We start from the raw sequence: 19827 nt of genomic DNA, 5'->3' as shown, positions 1-19827 counted from the left end.
TTTTAACGGAGAACCTTAGAGACACGTCAACCGCACCGCCATCTTAGAGAGGTCAGCTTTGCAAGGTTGAGTTCACTGGCTTGATGAGTTTTCTCTGTCGCAGCGCATGTAAATGTAACAAATGGAAATGTAATGTAGCACTGGAAAGTTCCATGGAGCTTCACCTTTGCAACAGTACTTTCGACCGATAAAAGGAGGGGAGCTTTCAGAGTTCTGGCTGTGAAGGGTGTAAGCCTTCGGAGGGAGTAGGGGTAGTTATGATCACTTCAGATTGGATCGAAGCCACGACTTGTGGCGAAAACTTCCACTGTCTGAATTCGTGAGATTTTATTTTATTTTTTTCCTGCACAAATGGTACTGAGAAAAAAAATCTGCTGTCATAGCCACTTGAAACCGTTCAGGTGCTGGGATATGTTATTATAATTGACCTTTTGATACAATACGTCATTTGGTTTTCCAGAAACGTTACTGCTTTATTGCCCTGAGTCGGTCGCTCCATGTGCGCCCCCTGGCGTACATATAATGTACTGCAGCGTACTGTTTCACTACAGTGTACTGGAGTTTTATCCTCTTGTTAAACCGTGGAAAATGTAAATTATAATAAACTGTAAACCAAATAAACTGAACTGAACAATCTCTTCCTCAGTGCATTTCCAAGTCTTTTATTCAAAGTGTTTGCACAAGTAACCTTTTCATAATTTTCTTCTCTTTTATTTATATATTCCATTTTTTCAAAATAACAAAGAATGTCCAGCATTTTAGTCTCATTATTTTCATTCCATGTAAAACCAACTGTAGTTTTTAGAATTATAAACACCCAAATATAATAGATAATAACCACTGACCAACTGTCTACTGAACAAAAGCATTAAAAATGAATGAAAAATATCTTTAAGCATTAAGAATGGTTGAGCATAACATTATAACATTATACAAACTGCGTATGGTGGAAAAACTTAAGCAAGTTATCAGACCTGCAGCTCTGTTTGACTGCATGTGTGTGTTTGTGGTGTAGTCAGGAGCAGAAGATGGCAGCATTATACAATGAACTTACTACACTATATGGCCAAAATGTTTGTGGACATCTGACAGTCTCACTAATATGTGATTTTTGAACATCACATTCCAGTTTTAGTCCCCTTTTGCTGTTATAATAACCTCCACTCTTCTGGGAAGGCTTTCCACTAGATTTTGGAGCATGGCTATGGAGATGTGCTCACTCAGCTTTCAAAAGCATTAGTGAGGTCGGGCCCTGATGTTGGAGGTCTGAGGTGCAGTTGGTGTTTCAGTTCATCCCAGAGGTGTTCAGTGGGGTTGCAGGACACTCGAGTTCTTCCATTCCAACCTTAACACACCATGTCTTCATGGAGCTCGCTTCGTGCATAGTGGCATTGTCATGCTGGAACAGGTTTGGACCTCTTAGTTCCAGTGAAAGGAAACTGTAAAGCTACAGCATATGAATATATTCTAGATAATTGTGTTCCTACACTTTGCCACAAACATTTGGCCATATAGTTAATATTTTTATGATTTGTAATGATTTTCCATAAAATGCATGTTTTCTACATAGTCACTAAATCACTGAACTTAATTTTATGCCATAAGGAATGGTGATGATCTTAATTTTGGATCCTGTCCAAATTGTGCATGATTTGAGGGTTATATTGATTTGTGTATTGATATTAGTTTTCACAACAAAATTACACATATATATTAATAAAAAGAAAATCTCACGGATTATATTCTTATAAGTGTTTTATAGGTTTGAATCTATACCATGGTTTCTGTATGAAAATTATTCCATATATATGTGTGTGTGTGTGTGTGTGTGTGTGTGTGTCATCTTGAATATAAAAGGCTAAGCAGTGTTTCCCTTCTTGCTTTCTTTTCTGAAGAGGTGAATTTGCTTGAATCTTATTAAACACAAAACATTAGCTATCTTGGCCTTGTCTTAGTCTGAGATGATCAACACCTCCCTTTAAAACTGTGACCTCACAACAGCATTATCATTCTTTAACATTATCACTATCTGTCAATATTCATTTAAAAAGTAATTCTCTGCAAGTATTAAAAATTAGGCTGAGATTGATGGTGCTGAAGTATTTCACCACCATTTTACGAACAAACAAATCAAGAGTGAGACCAATGTTTTCAGTGATTCAAGAGTAGACTGGGAAATGGTCATCACTTGACAGCATGCTCCTCTTCGGAGCTACACACTACCCCTACATCCTCCGCATGTGAGCAGTTGTGTTTGCCGACTACAGCGTGTTTGCAGTGCAGCAGTGTCCTCTCTGTTCCCTCACATTCCACATCATCCAGCAGGATTTGGAGGTTAGTGGCCACACGTCCCATTTCGCCAGGCTTCGCCACCCTCAGTGCTCTAGCAAAGCCCAGCTGCTTGCACACCACTGCTGCTGCCTTATTGTCAAATAGGTCATCACACACCGTACCCCACTCACCCCTCACGAGGATTTCCACTCGTCCACGATCTGACCGGTTTGGATCAGGACTAACAAGCCTCACCTGCCCACTTCGAGACCTTCTGCGAACCCCTTTACCTCTTCTCTGCCCATTTTTTCTGCCTTTCCCCCTGCCTCTTTTGCCAGGCCTGTCTGTTGGTAGGGATGTCTTCAGGGAGGCTGAAGTCCAATATATGGGCCTGGTGGTGGTGGTTATAGAGGCAGTCCAATATGGATGAGTGTCGCTGGAAGCATGTGGTTGCTTGGTGGATGGACGTAATGTGGTTGGTGGAGGAGTCCTACGAAGTGTGGTTTCTGATTTCACTTTCAAAGTGGTGATATACTGTGGCCTCACTGTAGTGATCTGGTCAAGGAGTGGGTGCACTGTCCCAGTTGGAGACTGATGTCTCCTGAGAACAGGAGGCTTTGTAATTACCGGTTTGAAAGTTGGCGTCGGAGCAAGAGTCTGTGGTTTTTGAGTAGGTGTCCTTGGTTTCTGAGTTGGTCCACTAAATTTTGGCTTTGGAGATGCAGTGGTTGGTTTTCTTGCTGTGGCCTGAACCATGGTTGTGCTGGGTATAGTAGGTGCTTTGGTCTTAGGGGAAGCAGTGGTTGTGGGTTTTTTGTCAATCACAAACTCTGTAAAAGAAGAACAGAGGATGGATTTCAAATTCAAAACTACATTATTTACATTGCATTGGCTCATTTGGCTGATGCTTTTATCCAAACTGATTTATAACTGAGACTGGATACAATTGAACAAGTTGACTTCACAACCTTCAGTAGCCCTAAGCCTTAACCAATCAGCCACCACTCCCCACATTGATATAAACCCAGAACAAATCAATTGAAACTGTTTGAGCCAGTTTCAGTTAGATTATTTATTTATTTAGGGAGATTTAGCATTTATTTACTGTTGTAACATTCTAAAGCAGTAGTTTTTTGTTATGTGTTTGAAAGATCAGGTTGGGGTGTGTTGAAGAGAGGTGAGGTGAGGCTGGTGCTGGTGGGAGCAATGTTTTTGGACCATGTGAAAAGAGTGTACGCTTGTAATTTCTGTGATTGGTACAAATGTTATGTTTAATTCATTCAACTTCAGTAACAGCTTTATCCTAACCTTTATCCTGCTCAGGGTTATGGTGAATCCAGAGCCTATCCCAGGAACACTGGGCACGAGCCAGGAATACACCCTGGATGGGATGCCAGTTCATTGCAGAGCACCACACACACAGACACACACATACACACACACATTCACACTAAGGGGTAATTTAGAGTAGCCAATTCAACTACCGGCATGTTTATGGGAGGTAGGAAAACCCTTATGCATCAGTTTCTATCCATTTAATGACGTTGAGTCTTTTGTGGTACTTTGAAGCAACACCAGAGCAGATCAAGGGTCTGCTATGAGCAGAAAACAGGGGTTGAATTTCTTTGCAGAGCTTCTTACCTGTTTTAGGATGGAAGCGAATCAGTTTGCCCTTTATCTGGACAGGAGTGGGCTTGATGCTGCACTTGCCTGGAGGTGCTCGCCTAAAAGGTATAAAGACATGGCATCAAACTTAGCTTCACCAAAATAATCCTGGAATAGTAAAAGGCAGGTCAGTAGTGTTTGCAACTCCATGAATCTTGGCAGTCTATAAGCAATCTAAGCACTTTCATTGCTCTAACATCTATGTTGCTGAGAGTCACACCTTCTGGAGAATACTGTTAGAGATTGTTATACATTATTACACAGTTACACTTATTTTGTAGGTTCACCATTTCACACTTCATTTCCTTAACCACTTAAGCTCCCCAGACAAATATCCTAATATTAATTCCTGTTAATTTTAGCTTACTATTCCAATGACTGGGTGCAATTCAACTAGAGTTTGTGTCCTATTTTGCTGTTTCATCTACAGTTCCAAATAATCCCACACATTTTCTACAGGATTGAGGTCATCTGATTTTGCAAGCCAATCAAAGTGTCCCAGATTTGGTCCTATACACACTACAGTCATCATCCAGAATCACTGGGGTGGAAGTGTTGTGTTCTACTTGGTTGCACCAACAAACTGACCATCTGCTTTTATACCGAGTTACATTCATCCATGTTCACAAACTATTGGCACTGTAGAATAACGTATTGCTGTTGGTGTATGTAGCTAATTTTTGTCAGGGTGATCTTACTGTTACTGTTCTTAGAGGTTGTACTGCCATCTATATCTAAGTCATAGAACTGATGCTTTGCAAGTACCTGGATGGATCCACTATCTTGTACACCACTCCCCCTCTGGAAGCTGCACTTGGTGTTCCTGTGGCTAGGAAGTATAGCTCACCTAAACCGGGGGGAAATAAATATCAAAACAAGCACACAATTAAGAAATTTCATGAAACAATTCTGTAATGAGGTTGGCTTATTCTTGAAAGGATGAAATAGGCTATGGCATTTGTTAAAATACTGCTTAAATTATTAATGTGTCAAGTTATTATATAAAGAATTTCCTAACAAAGGAAATACAGTAAAAGAAACAGAGACAGGATTTTACAATTGTACACAAGATATATGTAATGCAAATAAAGTATGACAAATTTCAACAAGTAACCAGTGCAAACAATGCAAATGGTGGAATAAGATATCCAGCTAATATTATGAATGCAAAGTATGAAAGCCCGACATGCATTATTTTTTTCTGTTCTGTTATCTCAAGGCCTAATACTAAGGAAACAGGTTGTTATCTTGAGAGCATGGTTTATTTTTCTTGTGATCCAACAAAAGTTGGAAAGCCCAAGCTTGTTGCATGCCACATGGATGTGTAAGGGTAAAGGTCTAGCTATAGCGTTTATGTTAGCTAGATACCTAACATAGTTTCTGGTGACTTGTTCCATGACTAAGTAGTTGCTCTGAGACATTTGTGGAATAAGAATTCTTTAACGGCTTTTATCTCTTTCTGCTGTATTACTGGACAATAAAAGTCATATTTTTGGATGCCCACTTTAGTATTTTCAGCCCTACTTATTCAGTTTAACTTTAATATGTTGCTCATTTCTATAATAAGTACTTGGAATCTTTAGATAAACCAAAATAATCAACAATGCATGGCCTCCCTGGACAATGCATTTATGTATGAGATGCATTCAGTTGCTAGGAGCTGTATTCAGTTGCTAGGAGATGTACACAATTCAAAAAGTAACCAGTGCAAACAATGCAGCTTTTGTTGAAGTGAAGTGAAGTGAAGTGACGTGTAGCCAAGTATGGTGACCCATACTCGGAATTTGTGCTCTGCATTTAACTCATCCAAGTGCACACACACACACAGTAGTGAACACACACACACCGTGAACACACACCAGGAGCAGTGGTTCCGGCACAAACACACACACAAACACCTACTCCTCAAGGTTACCTGCCTCATCTTCACCAAAGGATATGATGTACTTGTAGTAGCTGTTGATCAGTCTTGGGAAGCGACATGTCTTGTCCTTGCCCATGCATATTTCTGTGTAGTCCCATTTGCCAGTGTCTGGGTTCTCTTTAAGAGACATGAGTCGTCTGGGTTCAAACAGAAACAAAATATCACTTTTTCATACAGCAGGAATGAGTATGTATATTAAAAACCCTGACCCTGCTGATCTAGGTTGAATGTGTTATTAAAGAATAAACAAGATAGTTAAATTAAATCAAATCACAAACATTAATTGTTAATGACTGACTGATTTTACATTATTTTACTTCACTTTACATTTGCTAAGTGTTTGTTTTCTAAAGAAGTAGCTCGTCTGTGTTGTAGTTATGAAAAGGAACTTTCATGTTAATATTTTAAGACAAGTGAAATGTAAATCAGGGTGGTGTCACATGGCCTGCTGGTGTGACAGGGTGGTGTGACGTGGCCTGATGCAAAGCAGAGTTAACGGTTACCACCCTGAAATTGGTTAATTTCCAATAACACCATGTCCCAAGGTGTTTTATTCCAAGACTAGCCATTTTTCTACTTATTAGAGAATGATGTCATACTTTGTATCCATTTATAGCAACACTTAGTATTGTGAAATATCTGGTAAACAAGGTAGTTCTTGTTAACACTTACAATATAACAGATATACACAGTCTTTCCCTCACCATCTGTTTTTCCTCTCTCGTTAATAAGCTAATAAGACAAAAAAAATGCTACAGAGTAACTGCAAAGCATCACATCCTGAAGACTTTCTCATATTGGAAAAAATAATAGAGCTTTATCTCTGAGTGTTACAAAGCACTCACACTGGAGAGTCATTCCAAAAATGCTACATAAACATCTCATAACAGAAAACCTCACTTTATCAATAATTACACAATTACTATTAATCAGTTTACTCTATGTGAAGTGTCTGTTGTACATGTCCCTGAGTGAGTGGTTACTGTAAAAATGATAATGTTCTAATACGAGTATTTCATGGTCACTTTTTTGTCAACAAGCAAAATAAGTAATCGGGCAGCCCTTGCTCTGCAGGTTTTTATATATTTAACAAATTTACTCCCATTTGCATACTATACGAGAAACAATAAAGTAAACATAAATAGTATGGCCACTGTACCCGCTCATGAAATCCCCAAAGATGTAGAGACCATTAAGATTTGGCATCTCACAGCCCCTGTAGACGTAGCCACCAGTCACTGACCTCCCAACTGTATGTGGATAAGCAAAAATTGGCAGGATGTCATCTGGAAAAACAGAGCAAACATGGCAAACAAATCAGTATAGATTAAGATACATGTACTGTACAGGAGCAAGCCTACTTTTAATATCTCTCCAAGCACAATTCCAAGCCAGATTAATCCATATTTACATTTTCTACTAAAAGTGGACCAATAGTAATGTTTTTTTTTCACCATCAATTTTATACACAAAACAATTTATGAAAATAATTTTAAATAATTTAATAGATGAAACAAAATTGACCAGTTTTAAAAAATCCTATGCAATTTTAGTGGCTTTCCCATTCCATTTTATAAATGGATTGCTGTTAAATGAAGATGCATGGCCTGGGTGTTGAACCCAGATGAGCTGACGCACCAAAGTTTTGAAGAATCAAAAACTTCTTCAGAACAAGGTAGAGCTGGAATGTTTGTCTTACCCAAAGAGGAGTTTAAACAGAGTTTCTTGTCATAACAGGAGAACCCTTCCTTTGCCCTCCATCCATAGTTGCCCCCTTTTTCAATGATATCAACTTCCTCAAACTTGTTCTGGCCAACATCTCCGCAGAACATGCGACCCTGTCCCTGGCCTGTGATCGGGTCTCCTCTGTCAATGGAGCAGCGCCACATGTTCCTGACTCCATAGGCGTAGATCTCTGGCTTTGAGTCTTTCTCACCAAGGAAAGGGTTATCAGAGGGGATACTGTATGGGGCACCATCATCATTGTTTTCCACATCGATTCGTAGAGCTTTGCCTAGTAGAGTGGATCTGAAAACATGAACAAAGGGTCTCATTGATCATCAAGATAAAACCCTTTTAAAAGTATATGAAGCTGTAGGCTAAATTAAATTCTCAGATCTCTCTTATCTAACATACTTTATTATAGCCTGTGCAAGTATTATAAGTGTCACAAATAAACCCAGATGGCACGCTGGCACAATATGCAGTACACAGTGAGATGAAAAAGTGTTTCTCCTGAACCCAAGGTGCAAGATACATGTGTGACATACACAATATTGACATAAATAAAGTGCAATAGGGATCATGAATGGAGGGGTATGAGAAACAATGGGGTGACTACACATGGGGCAGTAGAGCATAAATACTCCAATCACAAAACATGTAACATGACAATAAGACATGAAAAAAAAAACCACACCACAAGGTCCACAGCTGTGACTTGAAATGTAATGAATGAGGTTTACTCCTGAACAGAGTCTTGCATGTTCTCTCTATGTCCACATGAGTTTCGTCTGGGATCTTCAGTTTCCTCCCACCTCCTAAAACATGCTGGTAGGTGGTTTGGCAACACTACATTGCCGCTAGGTGTGAGTGCATAAATGAGTGTGTGAGTGTTGCCCTGAATGGTGTGAATGAGTGTGTGGATGGTGCACTGGTGACCTATCCAGGGTGTATTCGCACCTCATACTGAGTGTTGTTTGGATAGACTTCAGATCCACCTTTGCCCTGACCAGATAAAGAGCTTACTGAAGATGAATGAATAAATGAATGAATGAATGAATGAATGAGTGCTTTCTCTGAAGAGGTGCCTCAGTCTATTGTGCTATCTATCCTATGCTGGTTACTGCAAGTGCTACACCCTTCTTTTCTCTCTATTTCTCAAGTCACATTGTTTATACCTGAAAATTATTGCAGCTTTAAGTTGGCTGCTACTATAGCTTTTATCCCTGCAATGTCAATTAGACCATTTTTGAAGATGTATAAAAAAAAATACAGCCAAAATGTGCACAGTGTCAGAAATCATATAAACATGTCTAATGAGATTACTGAACAATTCAATGGAGTTTGAGGAAAGTCTTCACTGATTTAGGTGTACATTTAGCATGACACTAAACTAGCGTATATAAGCTTACATTACTTGTTAGCTAGACTAGCCTTGTAGTTCAAATGCAAAACAAAAGAAGTACTTCTGATAGCAATCATCTGTTGAGGTACGGAGGGATATTTGTGTAAATTTTATTTGTAACCAAATTAGGCTTTAACTTCCTAGTCGTTCATTGTTTCAACTTAAATCCAATGACTACACAACCAAAACACTATTGTGTCACTCTCCAACTACTTACAGATTGGAAAGTAAATATAGGGTAAACATGAAGGGATTCCAAAGACACTCTCTCTACAAAATAGTTAGAACTCTAACATTGTGTATAACAGCAAGTAAGCACAGCTGACATGACTAAAAGCCTTACATGGAAGAATTTCACAGACTAGGACAAATTTGGATAATTATTGCTTATCCATTAATGGAATTTCCTTTATCACACTAAAAGAAATTTAGAGACAGTGCCTATAATACAGTGGATGTAAAATGTCTACACACCCCTGTTAAAATTGCAGGTTTTGTGATGTAAAAAATAAACGAAACCAAGATAAATCATGTCAGATGTTTTTCCAACTTTAATGTGATATAGCAACCAACAAAATTCAAGTGAAAAATAAAAATATATATGTTTTATGGAAAAAAGAAAAAGAAAAAACTTCCAATAACCTGGTTGCACAAGTGTGAACAGCCCTGACTTACTACTTTATTAAAGCACCTTTTGCTTGTAATACAGCACTCAGTCTTGGTTTGGCGATTTTATTCCACATCTCCCAGGTTTTCATTAGGATTTACTGGGCCATTCCAAAACATCGATCATCTTCATTTGAAGCCATTCCTTTGTTGACTTGGATTTGTGCTTTGGGTCATTATTGTGATGGAAAGTGATATTTTTCTTTTTCAGATGTCTAATAGAGGCCTGCAGGTTTTGTGCCAAAATAAACTGGTATTTGGAGCTATCAATGATTCCCTTTTGGCAGCTTCCAATTTGTCAATTTTGGAGGGATGTCCTGTTCACTGTCGTTGTGTTCCCCCATTTTCTCCACTTGTTGATGAAGACCTTCACGGTGTTCCATGGTACATGTATTGGTTTGGAAATTCTTTTGTACGACTCTCGTGATTGATACCTTTTGACAGTGAGATCCCATACACGCTTGGTAAGCTCTTTGCAAAGCATGGCTTCAGCTGCCAGATGAAACCAAGATGATGTCGAGAAATTCCTTCAGAAACAGCTGATTCTTATTTGGGTTTAATCAGAAACACTTTACTGATGCCATGCATATGATAATCACTTTTGAACATGAGTTTGAATGTATTTGGTTAATTTTCAGAACAGTCACAGGCCCCATGAAAGGGCGTGCACCCTTGTGCAACCAGGTTACTGTTTTTCTTTTTCTTTTCTCTAATTGTTTTTCACTTGAATTCTGTTGGTTGTTACAGCACATTAAAGATAGAGAAAAGATCTGACATGATTTATTTTGGTTTTATTGTTTTTACACCACAAAAACCTGCAATTTTACTGGAGTGGTAGACTTTTTATACTCACTGTATATTGCAGCTGTAGTCTGCTATAGGTTGTTACTGTGACATCAATGCCTTGTGTTGTAGCCCTTGAAGCAGTTGCTGTGCGCCACAATGAGACATTTAACATGTAGTCTCCATATTACCACTCTGCACTTTATCCAAAGTGCTGGCCGTTGACGTCTTCATCTTGGCACCCAGGTTCTAAAGCCATAGTCTACACTGTGTGAATATGGCAGGGCCTTTTTTCTAAGGGTAAACTGTGTTTTAGAGTGGCCCTGTGCCGCTCTCTGTAGATTCACTGGTCACTGCTAGGGAAGCCAAGCTGCCAGAGCCAACACTAATATTTTGAGGCTATGTCTCCGTCTGAATGAATGTACATTGGTGCCTAAGGGTAAATGTTTGCCAAACACCCTGGACAGTAACTAGCTGAGGTAACACATGGCTAATTTTCCTTTCCAAAAGTAAGTTATGAGTTCCTTGCTTTGAATATTTACAGATGTTTATGGATGAAATGGGTCATATGGAAATCACTGAAGTATACTAATACTAATGATGCTATGGAGTCCAACTCATTATTAACAGTAACACGACATTACTGTCCGTTCTATTTAATCCTCTCTACTTATGCAGATTTGACAAATGAGCATAGTTAATTTAAGGACTACAAATATACTGATGGCTGTAAGAAAAATTGCACCATTCTGCACTCTCAGAAGCTGCATCTTTCCTGGTCACTGGGTTGTTAAACTTAAGGACCCTTGCTGTACCTTTAATTAGTTTTTAAATTAAGCTTTAAAAAGGTATACTACATGTACTTTCCCAGGAAAAGGATACATAATAGAGGTGCAACAGATGTACCCTTGAGATAGAGGTGTGCATTGGGACTGAGAGCCTGCAGGACTGAACAAGAGAGAGGGTAGTTTTTACTCTAATATGGTCAGGGATGGGTGTTTGGGTTGTAGTGAAATGCCACTGAAAAGCCATCTGTTTCTGTATTGTTTTAGTGCTTCAAATATCCATATCTATATCTGTATTTGGATCTAAACTCAAGGTGGGTACAACCTAAACTGGAAAGGGGATTTTCTTTCATTCTTTCTTTCTTTCTTAAATATTAACCCTACCATTATGCCTCCATGAACACTGGAAAACACTAGAAAAAACAAAAGTAGAAATGACAGCAATGTCAGCATGGTCTGTGAATTCTGGCTCTGACAGCTCCTCAACCTCAACTACATCACTCGAGTTCATAATTGGTCTCAACTCGTGATGTGCACAGGACTGTTTTTTAATCCGGTCCATTTTCCCAAAATATAAACAAACCAGTAGGCTAATTTAAACCCCAGTGACCCTGACCAGGCAGTTACTAAGGATGAATTAACTAATGAACACGGTCTTTCTTTGTCCTGCTAGCTTTATATCTGAATGCTCACTCAGCCTGCATGAAAGTAAAATTCTCCCATTCATGAAACTTTTTTTGGTCCATCCTTGTCTCTTTAAGCACATGATCCACCAATCCCCTAGTCTCAATCAGATGCCCTGTGAACTTTTCTGACAAGCTTTCTAAAAAAAACAGTGTGCCTCCTATTTGTTTCTGTGTTTATCTGTTCATTCCAAATAAAGTATTCGTATTATATAAAGTATAAAGTATTATATTTTGGGAAATAGAACCAATTAAGTTAATTAAATATCATGAACAGGTGCATGCAAAAATAACTGCGGGAATGAGCTGGATTGGTCAAGAGTGTCAGTAGGAGCAAGTGGATTAAAAAAACAGTCTTGTGCACAAGGAAAGGTACATTTTAGCAGCTTTTTTCTAAGAGTGCTGCCCTGTTATAATGACCCTTGGTTTATTATACTTGAAATGTTTGCAAGAAAAATAAATAAAAGTTCAAATAGGCAAAAGTTCACATACTTGTTTTGGGAATTTCCGAACTTTCCAAAGGGGTCTCCTGCTCTGCCTCCATCTCCTATGAAGACATAAAGGTAGCCGTCCAAACCAAACAGAAGCTGGCCTCCATTGTGGTTTGATGCTGGCTCCACAACTTCCAAAAGGGTCCTGTTAACAAAAACAATCACTATAATAGATAACCGCAATATGATCATGCACTTCTCAGTTGGTCTCAATTGGAATTATTAACCTAGTATGGCACTGTAATAGTTTGTTTCATTAGTTATGAATTTTAACTTATTCAAATACAATGGTGTATACAGTATTAGAGAATAACACACTCAGACCATGCTGTTATATGAAAATAATGCACACCGGGAGGAGTGATGTGGCACGACGCACTAGCGGAGTGCTGCTACCCCGTATTTTTATGCGCTTGTTCTATTCTTGGGACTTGTATGGTGGACACTCCACATAAACAGAGTTTTTAAAAAGGTAGTCAGGAACTTTCATTACTTTTCAGTTACCGTAGCTGAAATATATAGACACCAAATGTGTTGGCTGATTATACTGTGGTAAGTAGTTTTTTTTTTAACTCTAAAATGGAAATGATATATTTTACAAATTTGATTTTCCTCTTATCATATTCATTATCATCTCCATTCTGTTCACCTTTCAGATGAGTGATCCAGCATGTTCATGTCTGTGTCTGACAGAAGGAACTCGCTGATCCTTATCCTCTCCTGCTTGTTCACAGACACAGAGTAATAGACATATGCCTTCTTGACCACGCTGAACCTGGGGTGCAGGGTGATACAGAGAAATCCACGTTCATCCCCAGCCCACGGTGAGGTCAACACGGCCTTGGTGAGGTTTAGGAAGGGTCTGTCGATCCTTGAGCCATTTGGCAAGTAGGTCCATACATATCCCAGCTGCTCAGCTATGAAGAAGCGGTGGGTGCCGTCATTTGCATGCACCATTGCCACTGGATTGCGCAGGCCATTTGCTACTTCCTGTAGGCAAAGCTGAATGCAGCCCTTAGGATCGGCTTGAACGCTGCCCAGGTTAGCATTTAACTCGTCACTGGAAAGAACATTGGGATAGCAATACTCTTGATCCTTGAGCTCCAAATAGTCACAGAATTTATCAAGATCCTCCTCAATGATGGCAGTTATGTTGTTGTCTGTCAGAAGACTAAGTGTGTAACGGCAGTGATGCCAGTACTCAGAGCAGTAGTCACGGCAAAGGCCAGGGAGCTCACGCATGGGAGTATTCGCATCCTCAGCATCGTACAGGTGAGCTGCATAAGGAGAACATTCCTACAGGACAGAACATATTCATATTTAGTATTAATCATCATGTTCTGTTTACTACTTAACAACAGATGTTACATTGACCCAAACAAGCTCTTTTAATCGAATAGCAATATGATTTGTAAAAAGTAAAAATGATTTTTTTTTAATACAAAAAATGCTTCATCTAACTAAATATGTGCAAAGCTGCATACTTGATAAAACCAAAAATTTAGCCTTTGGATGATGCTAGAATTAAATTAAAAAAGAGAAAGTCTTTTACAGAATGGTTTGAATATCATTTACTATCATTTAATGAAGAACATATCATGCATTGTTATAAAAATTGTATTTAATGCCATTTTAGTACAAAATCTAACATAAATCATAAATAAACATGGAACAATTTTCATGAATACAGGTTATATAGAAACTAAGGTTTTTGGTCCTGAACAAATGAAAACCAATTTTGAGAAAAACAACTTTAAAATAAATATGATTTCATGTATTTCCATACTAATAAGTGTGCTTTATCAAGTTTATAAAAGAAACTGATCTACATATCACAAAATGATACATAACTTGATATTTATTGCAGGAAACAATCTTTTCAGGGATATATGGCATGATGTGATTGTGCCAAGCGAAGAAGTTAAATGCCTTCTTCAAATTTGCAAACTTTCAGATAATTTTCCTTTTTCTTTCTTACTGCAAAGAAACTGTTTTTACAACATCCTGAATTCTGTTAATTTTGCTAGAATCTGCTAATTGAGTATGTCTAGGGAGTAGTATCTCTCTAGATATACTCACTTATCAGATTCCACTCTTTCATGTAACTTTCAACTCCCCCTCTGTCTCCCTTTCTCTCTCTCTCTTTCTCTCGCTCTCTCAACTTCTTCCTGAAACGTGCTGTTCTGCACGTTCATCTTTGTTGAAGCTGAGTTCCCAGAATTCAGTTCAGTAGCTGGTGATGGATATAAATACAGCAGCTCATGGGCACATTGGCTAGTCCAAGCCCTTATTACCTTTCGGCCACAACTCCACACCCATCACTGGGTCGACCTTAACAACAATGTCTTACATCTACACCCAAACAAATCATCCCAAATAACTATAATGGCTTTACAACAATAAATTAAAGTGGCTGAGATTTATTGCTTCACAAGCTGGCAGATTTGTAGAGTTTTATATATTTCCAAGGTATAGAAGTGTCTTTTCTTTGATTAGAATTGAAACTGAACTAAAGTCCATTTAAGGGTTATTTATGGTAAACGTAAATGTCTGGTCCATGTTAAACCACACATGTGGTGGATTATGTAATGTCTCTGCCTTAGTATATTTGGGTGAAAATCTTGAAGAGAAAACTAGAGTTGAGGACTTCCTGCTTTACTTCACTCCTAACCTTGACAGTGTTTGATTACATGAGGAACATCTAAAAGTATTTATTTAAACTATATTCAATTATCCACCTAGAATTTCGCCAAAACCTTGTCATGCTTTCCAGACCTCCACTTTCTCTTCTACTTTTTTGTAAATATACTGTTTTACAACTTCAGTTCACAGGAATAAAAACAAAAATGGTGATATGCTTGCGCTCACTACAACAAGCAGGCCAACCCAGTCTTCATCAATGTTCGTCATCTCCACACAGCCATATGCACACCAGCCCACTCCTTCCATCTTTGTGTTTACATTTCATTGACGTTCAATAATTAGGAACTTCTGGAGGTGACTGGGTTTTCAGATCTGTTGAACTCCACTAGGTTTTTGTTCAGATTGAAAACAGATGGTCCCCCAGTCCCAAACAGCCACCACATTTGGTGCATTCCATTAGGCCTTTAAAACCAATGAGCTACCTTCTATATGGTGACTCAGCAGAAATCTGTCTGCCACTATGATGTGTGTATAACCAAATACTGGACTGTTTTCTCATGAACTGAAATATAATAATCACAGAGGCAAGGTTTGATTTTAAAATATGTGCTGTAACCCATGAACCATTGTTCTGAATTAAAATTAAACGGTCTTAAATTAGGGGTATAGTTTGACACTGGCAGGTTTATGAGCCACTGTATTATGTATATTTTCTAAATTTTTACCACTTGTAGAATATTTCTTTAAACAGGTTCTTTGCTTACATTAGTCATTCCACCCTGGTTTATCTTATAGCTTTATATGTAAGGTGTGATATCTGTACATGTTATCTAATCTCAGTGTTATTAATGGTAACAATTACAAGAAAAAAGCATAATTTTAAGCTGCATGTTGTTAGCAGTTAACAATTAGTTATACACAGTGCTAACAATAATGACTTGCAGTATGTTTTATCCAATGAGAGAAAATAAATTAAATTAGTTCATTTATCTCTGGTAAGCACTTTATCCTGGTCCAGGTCGTGGTGGATCCAGAACCTATCCTGGGAACACTGGGCACAGGGCAGGAACCCACCCTGGATGGGATGCCAGGCTATTGCTGGACACCATGCACACAAAGATTCACACATTCATTTACACCTAGGGACAATTTAGCATAGTCAATCCACCAACCATCGTGAGAGGAAACTTGAGAACCTGGAGGAAACCCACATAAGCCCAGGGAAAACATGTGAAACTCCACACTGACAGTAACCCCAGCTCAGGATCAAACCCATGCTCCCTGGAGCTGTGGGGCAGCTATGCTACCCGCTTCACCGCCATGCTGCTCCAATTAAACTATATTTAACGTAGTCACAGCTAGTTATGTTTGTGGTTTGTGTTTTGGCTAGTAAACATGCTGAATAGCTACTAAATTTGGAAAACAGCTATCTAAAGTGGATGGTGAGCCACATTATTCATTTCATTTCATTTCATTCATCTCTGGTCATGGTCAATATTTTTTTTCTGCAGTTGCAGGTAAATTTTTCCTAAATTTCTGAATCACGCCACAACGCACAAACAGGAGGATAGGATAGCAGATTACGAATCTATTAATAATAAATCCTTACTCCAATCCTCCTGTTTCTCATTTTAATACTAATGCTTTGGCTGAACTTTTGTTCATAGCGACCATTAATTCTGCATCTGTGTCATATCACTAATCTTCAACTGTCTTCATCCTCTTATTATTGTTTCTTTTTACTGTCCTCAACCTTCTTCATATATCTAATTGATGACTTTTTCTTACTTACTTAATATCCCTATCCACTATCTGAGAATATGAGAGATGCTGTCCCAGATTTGAAAGGAAGTTGATGTTTTGGTTCTCCTGCCACACAAGCAGCTCCCTGTAGCTGAGATAAACGTCCCACAAAGGCTGTCATTGAGCAAAGCTTCCTCTCTAAGTGGTCAAGGGAATGAGACCTTTCTTCAGCCAACCACACTACCTATGGTGGATCAATGTGGTAAAATAAAACACCATCATTGATGTGGGTTGAAACCAAATGAGCTTGAGGAGCTGCAAAGCTGTATTTTTTCTTATCTGTTAAAGGCATCGCCGGAATGGCTGGTTTTGTCATATATGATTTGGATCTAAATAGACCAAGGCACAGTAGGAACGAAACAGCCATGAGTCAGACTTGGTTTTGCATAATGATATGTTTCTGTGCTGTTCTAAATCTATGTGCATTTATTTGCCCATCATGAGATAAAGATGGCTATAATCTACTATGCATACTTTTATATTTAGACACTTAATGTCCTCGTGAAGTGTATTTGAGTTTATCTTTTTCTTGAAGGACTTGCTGAAGAGATGTACCCAGTTGTTATCATTTGTTTGGTGATCATGTCCTTTATCAGCATGCTGTATTTCTTGGAGCAAAAGAAGTGGAAGACTTTGATATAATAGTGGATTTAAAATATATAACTACTTTTTGAACCTGCAAGAAAAATTATGACCCCCAAAAATCATCCATTGTCAAGCATAAAACCTACCATTCATTCAGAACATGAGGCCTTCCATTGGAACTGAGTGACGTAAGGTCTTCACTGTAAACATCACTTCAAGTGAGACGCTGTTTCAAATGTTTGTATTTGATCAACACATGACTGATTCCTGTACACTATTTGAGCAGAAGTATTTTTAAACGTTACACATGTCAGATTTATTTTTTTGATGAATAATCTATGGGTTTCGACACATGATGCCCCACAGTGATGACAGGCCTGGCAGGCCTAAGGCTGAGTCTTACCTGGCACAGGATGCTGCGGATGTACTTCCCGCAGACCATGAATCCAGAATGATCAAAGTAGTCCATAATTTGTTCAAACCTGTACGAAATCTGTTTGTCTTGCTCCAAATCGCAGCAGCCAAACTTGGCATACTCTTTGCAGAAGCGCAGCGGCTCTTGAGGTTGGAAAGGAGGCTTGTAGTCCAGGCACTGCGGGTGGGCATCTGCATGCAAGAAGCTCAGGAGGAGCCAAATCAGAAAGTGGAGAAGCCCAGCTCTCCAGAGTCTTACTAAACTCATGGCAAAATAAGAACAGGAGTTCTGGCCGGCAAAGGTACAAATTATAAAGAATGCCTTTTTGGTGTGTGTTCTGCTCTAGCTGTTCAATTATTTGTGGGCTAACTTGGATGCCTGTCAGCGCTCTCACACATGCACACACACACTTTCATTGGATATGTGCTCTGGTGGAGAGAGAATGAACAGATTGAAGTCGCACAAGGCCGTCTCATTCAACAGTCTGAGCTCCAGCCACATGTACACACACGCACACACGCACACACACACAGACACACACAAACTCCTCTGCTCCCTCCTCCTCTTCTCTACCAGTGTCTCCTCCTCTCATTCCCGCCTTCTTACTCTTTCTCCCTTTTCTCAAGCAAAGGCATTCCTACCCTTTGCGGCTGGCCTCTATCACAAATTTGAGTCACCCTTCCCCCATATGCTGAATCTCTCCCCAGCAGGGGGGGTGATAATACACTCTGGTCATGATGCGATTCGATTCACAATACTGGCTTCACGATTCAGTTCAATTCCATTCTCAGAATATTATGAACAAATTTTGAATGAAGAAAAATTGAAGAAAAGACTCCTTTTTATTTCTGAATCATAAACAAATCAAAATGTCCATTTTTGTCTGTATAAATCTAAATAAATCAAGTTGCTATAAAAAGGGTTTACTATTGTAAAAAGGATTACTATTGTAATCAAAATTTACTATAAGTTCACCATATCTTAATAAATAAATTTATAAATCCTCTTCAAATTTTGAATAAACAAAGTCTCTGACCAGGGGAAAATGACTGATTGAAACATAATGAGCTCCATAGCAGTGCCTGAGGCATCGTTTTAACTGGAAATAGAGTTCCAAAGTCGGCTAAAATGCCGGACTTCCGTGACCTCTTTCTTGGGCATCATAGATCGCAGTAGGGCTGGGCTGGTGTTGCAAAAGTGGAAAGCTACTGAAAAGCTCTTTTTAACATGGTTGTGTAACCGTATGACCTATATTGCGTGACGTTCATTGTGATCTGGAGCTATCGGGCATAGTGCATACTCTATATATTGTAACTCTATGGGTTGTGCAGACTGGGACCTCTGCTGTTCAAACAGTGCAATTGCATTACATGCATGATTAATAGAATGCTAATTCCCGTTATGTGAATTACGCATTTCCACGACGCACATCATCATATTTTTGTGTCAAGATGCATCGTTACACCCCTACTCCCCAGCAATCTTAGTCTAATGTTTCATCTTTCACTTAATATATTATATACACCACATTATAGACAATGTAGTTGGGTGCAATAGTTTGTGTACCCCTGCAAATTGAAAAAGAAATTCAATTCATATAAAGAGATTTAGTATATAAAGTTTCACAGATGTTCCTATAAATAATGGAAATGGTCAGATAATGGTGTATGTTAAAGTATTAATGATGAAATAATGATTAGTGATGAAACAATCAAAATGATATCACTTTGAACACTTATATCTGAATATGATAAACATAAGGAATAAAACACTTAGGTGTGCTCTTGAAGGAAAATAATCACCGATGGGGTGGTGTGATGAGTTATTGTTATCACCCCAAAGTTCATTTTACAATAACAGCACATCCCAAAGTGTTTTATTCCTCTTACACCATAGCTATTTGTCAAAGCTAGCATTTTTTTTATTAAAGAATGGCATGTTGCAATTTTTACTCTTTTATTATTACATTTAATGATGTTGAACAAG

The 19827-nt window shown here is 38.6% G+C and overlaps 1 protein-coding gene across 1 annotated transcript; it reads right to left on the bottom strand.

Annotated features, from left to right (window-relative positions):
- Window positions 1-477: 477 nt before the first annotated feature.
- Window positions 478-18354, bottom strand: si:ch211-136a13.1 (HHIP-like protein 1). Its single transcript, XM_026914077.3, has 9 exons — window positions 17830-18354; window positions 13045-13691; window positions 12397-12540; window positions 7560-7888; window positions 7020-7146; window positions 5852-5997; window positions 4702-4783; window positions 3913-3995; window positions 478-3101 (listed from the first exon to the last, which is right to left on the bottom strand). The coding sequence occupies exons 1-9, from the start codon at window positions 18106-18108 to the stop codon at window positions 2185-2187; spliced, it is 2754 nt and encodes a 917-aa protein (XP_026769878.3). The 5' UTR covers window positions 18109-18354; the 3' UTR covers window positions 478-2184.
- Between the last annotated feature and the right edge of the window lie 1473 nt (window positions 18355-19827).

This window comes from Pangasianodon hypophthalmus, chromosome 6 (assembly GCF_027358585.1).
Source record: "Pangasianodon hypophthalmus isolate fPanHyp1 chromosome 6, fPanHyp1.pri, whole genome shotgun sequence".
In the NCBI taxonomy this organism is placed as follows: domain Eukaryota; kingdom Metazoa; phylum Chordata; class Actinopteri; order Siluriformes; family Pangasiidae; genus Pangasianodon; species Pangasianodon hypophthalmus.
This window is presented reverse-complemented; position numbering and strand designations above follow the sequence as displayed.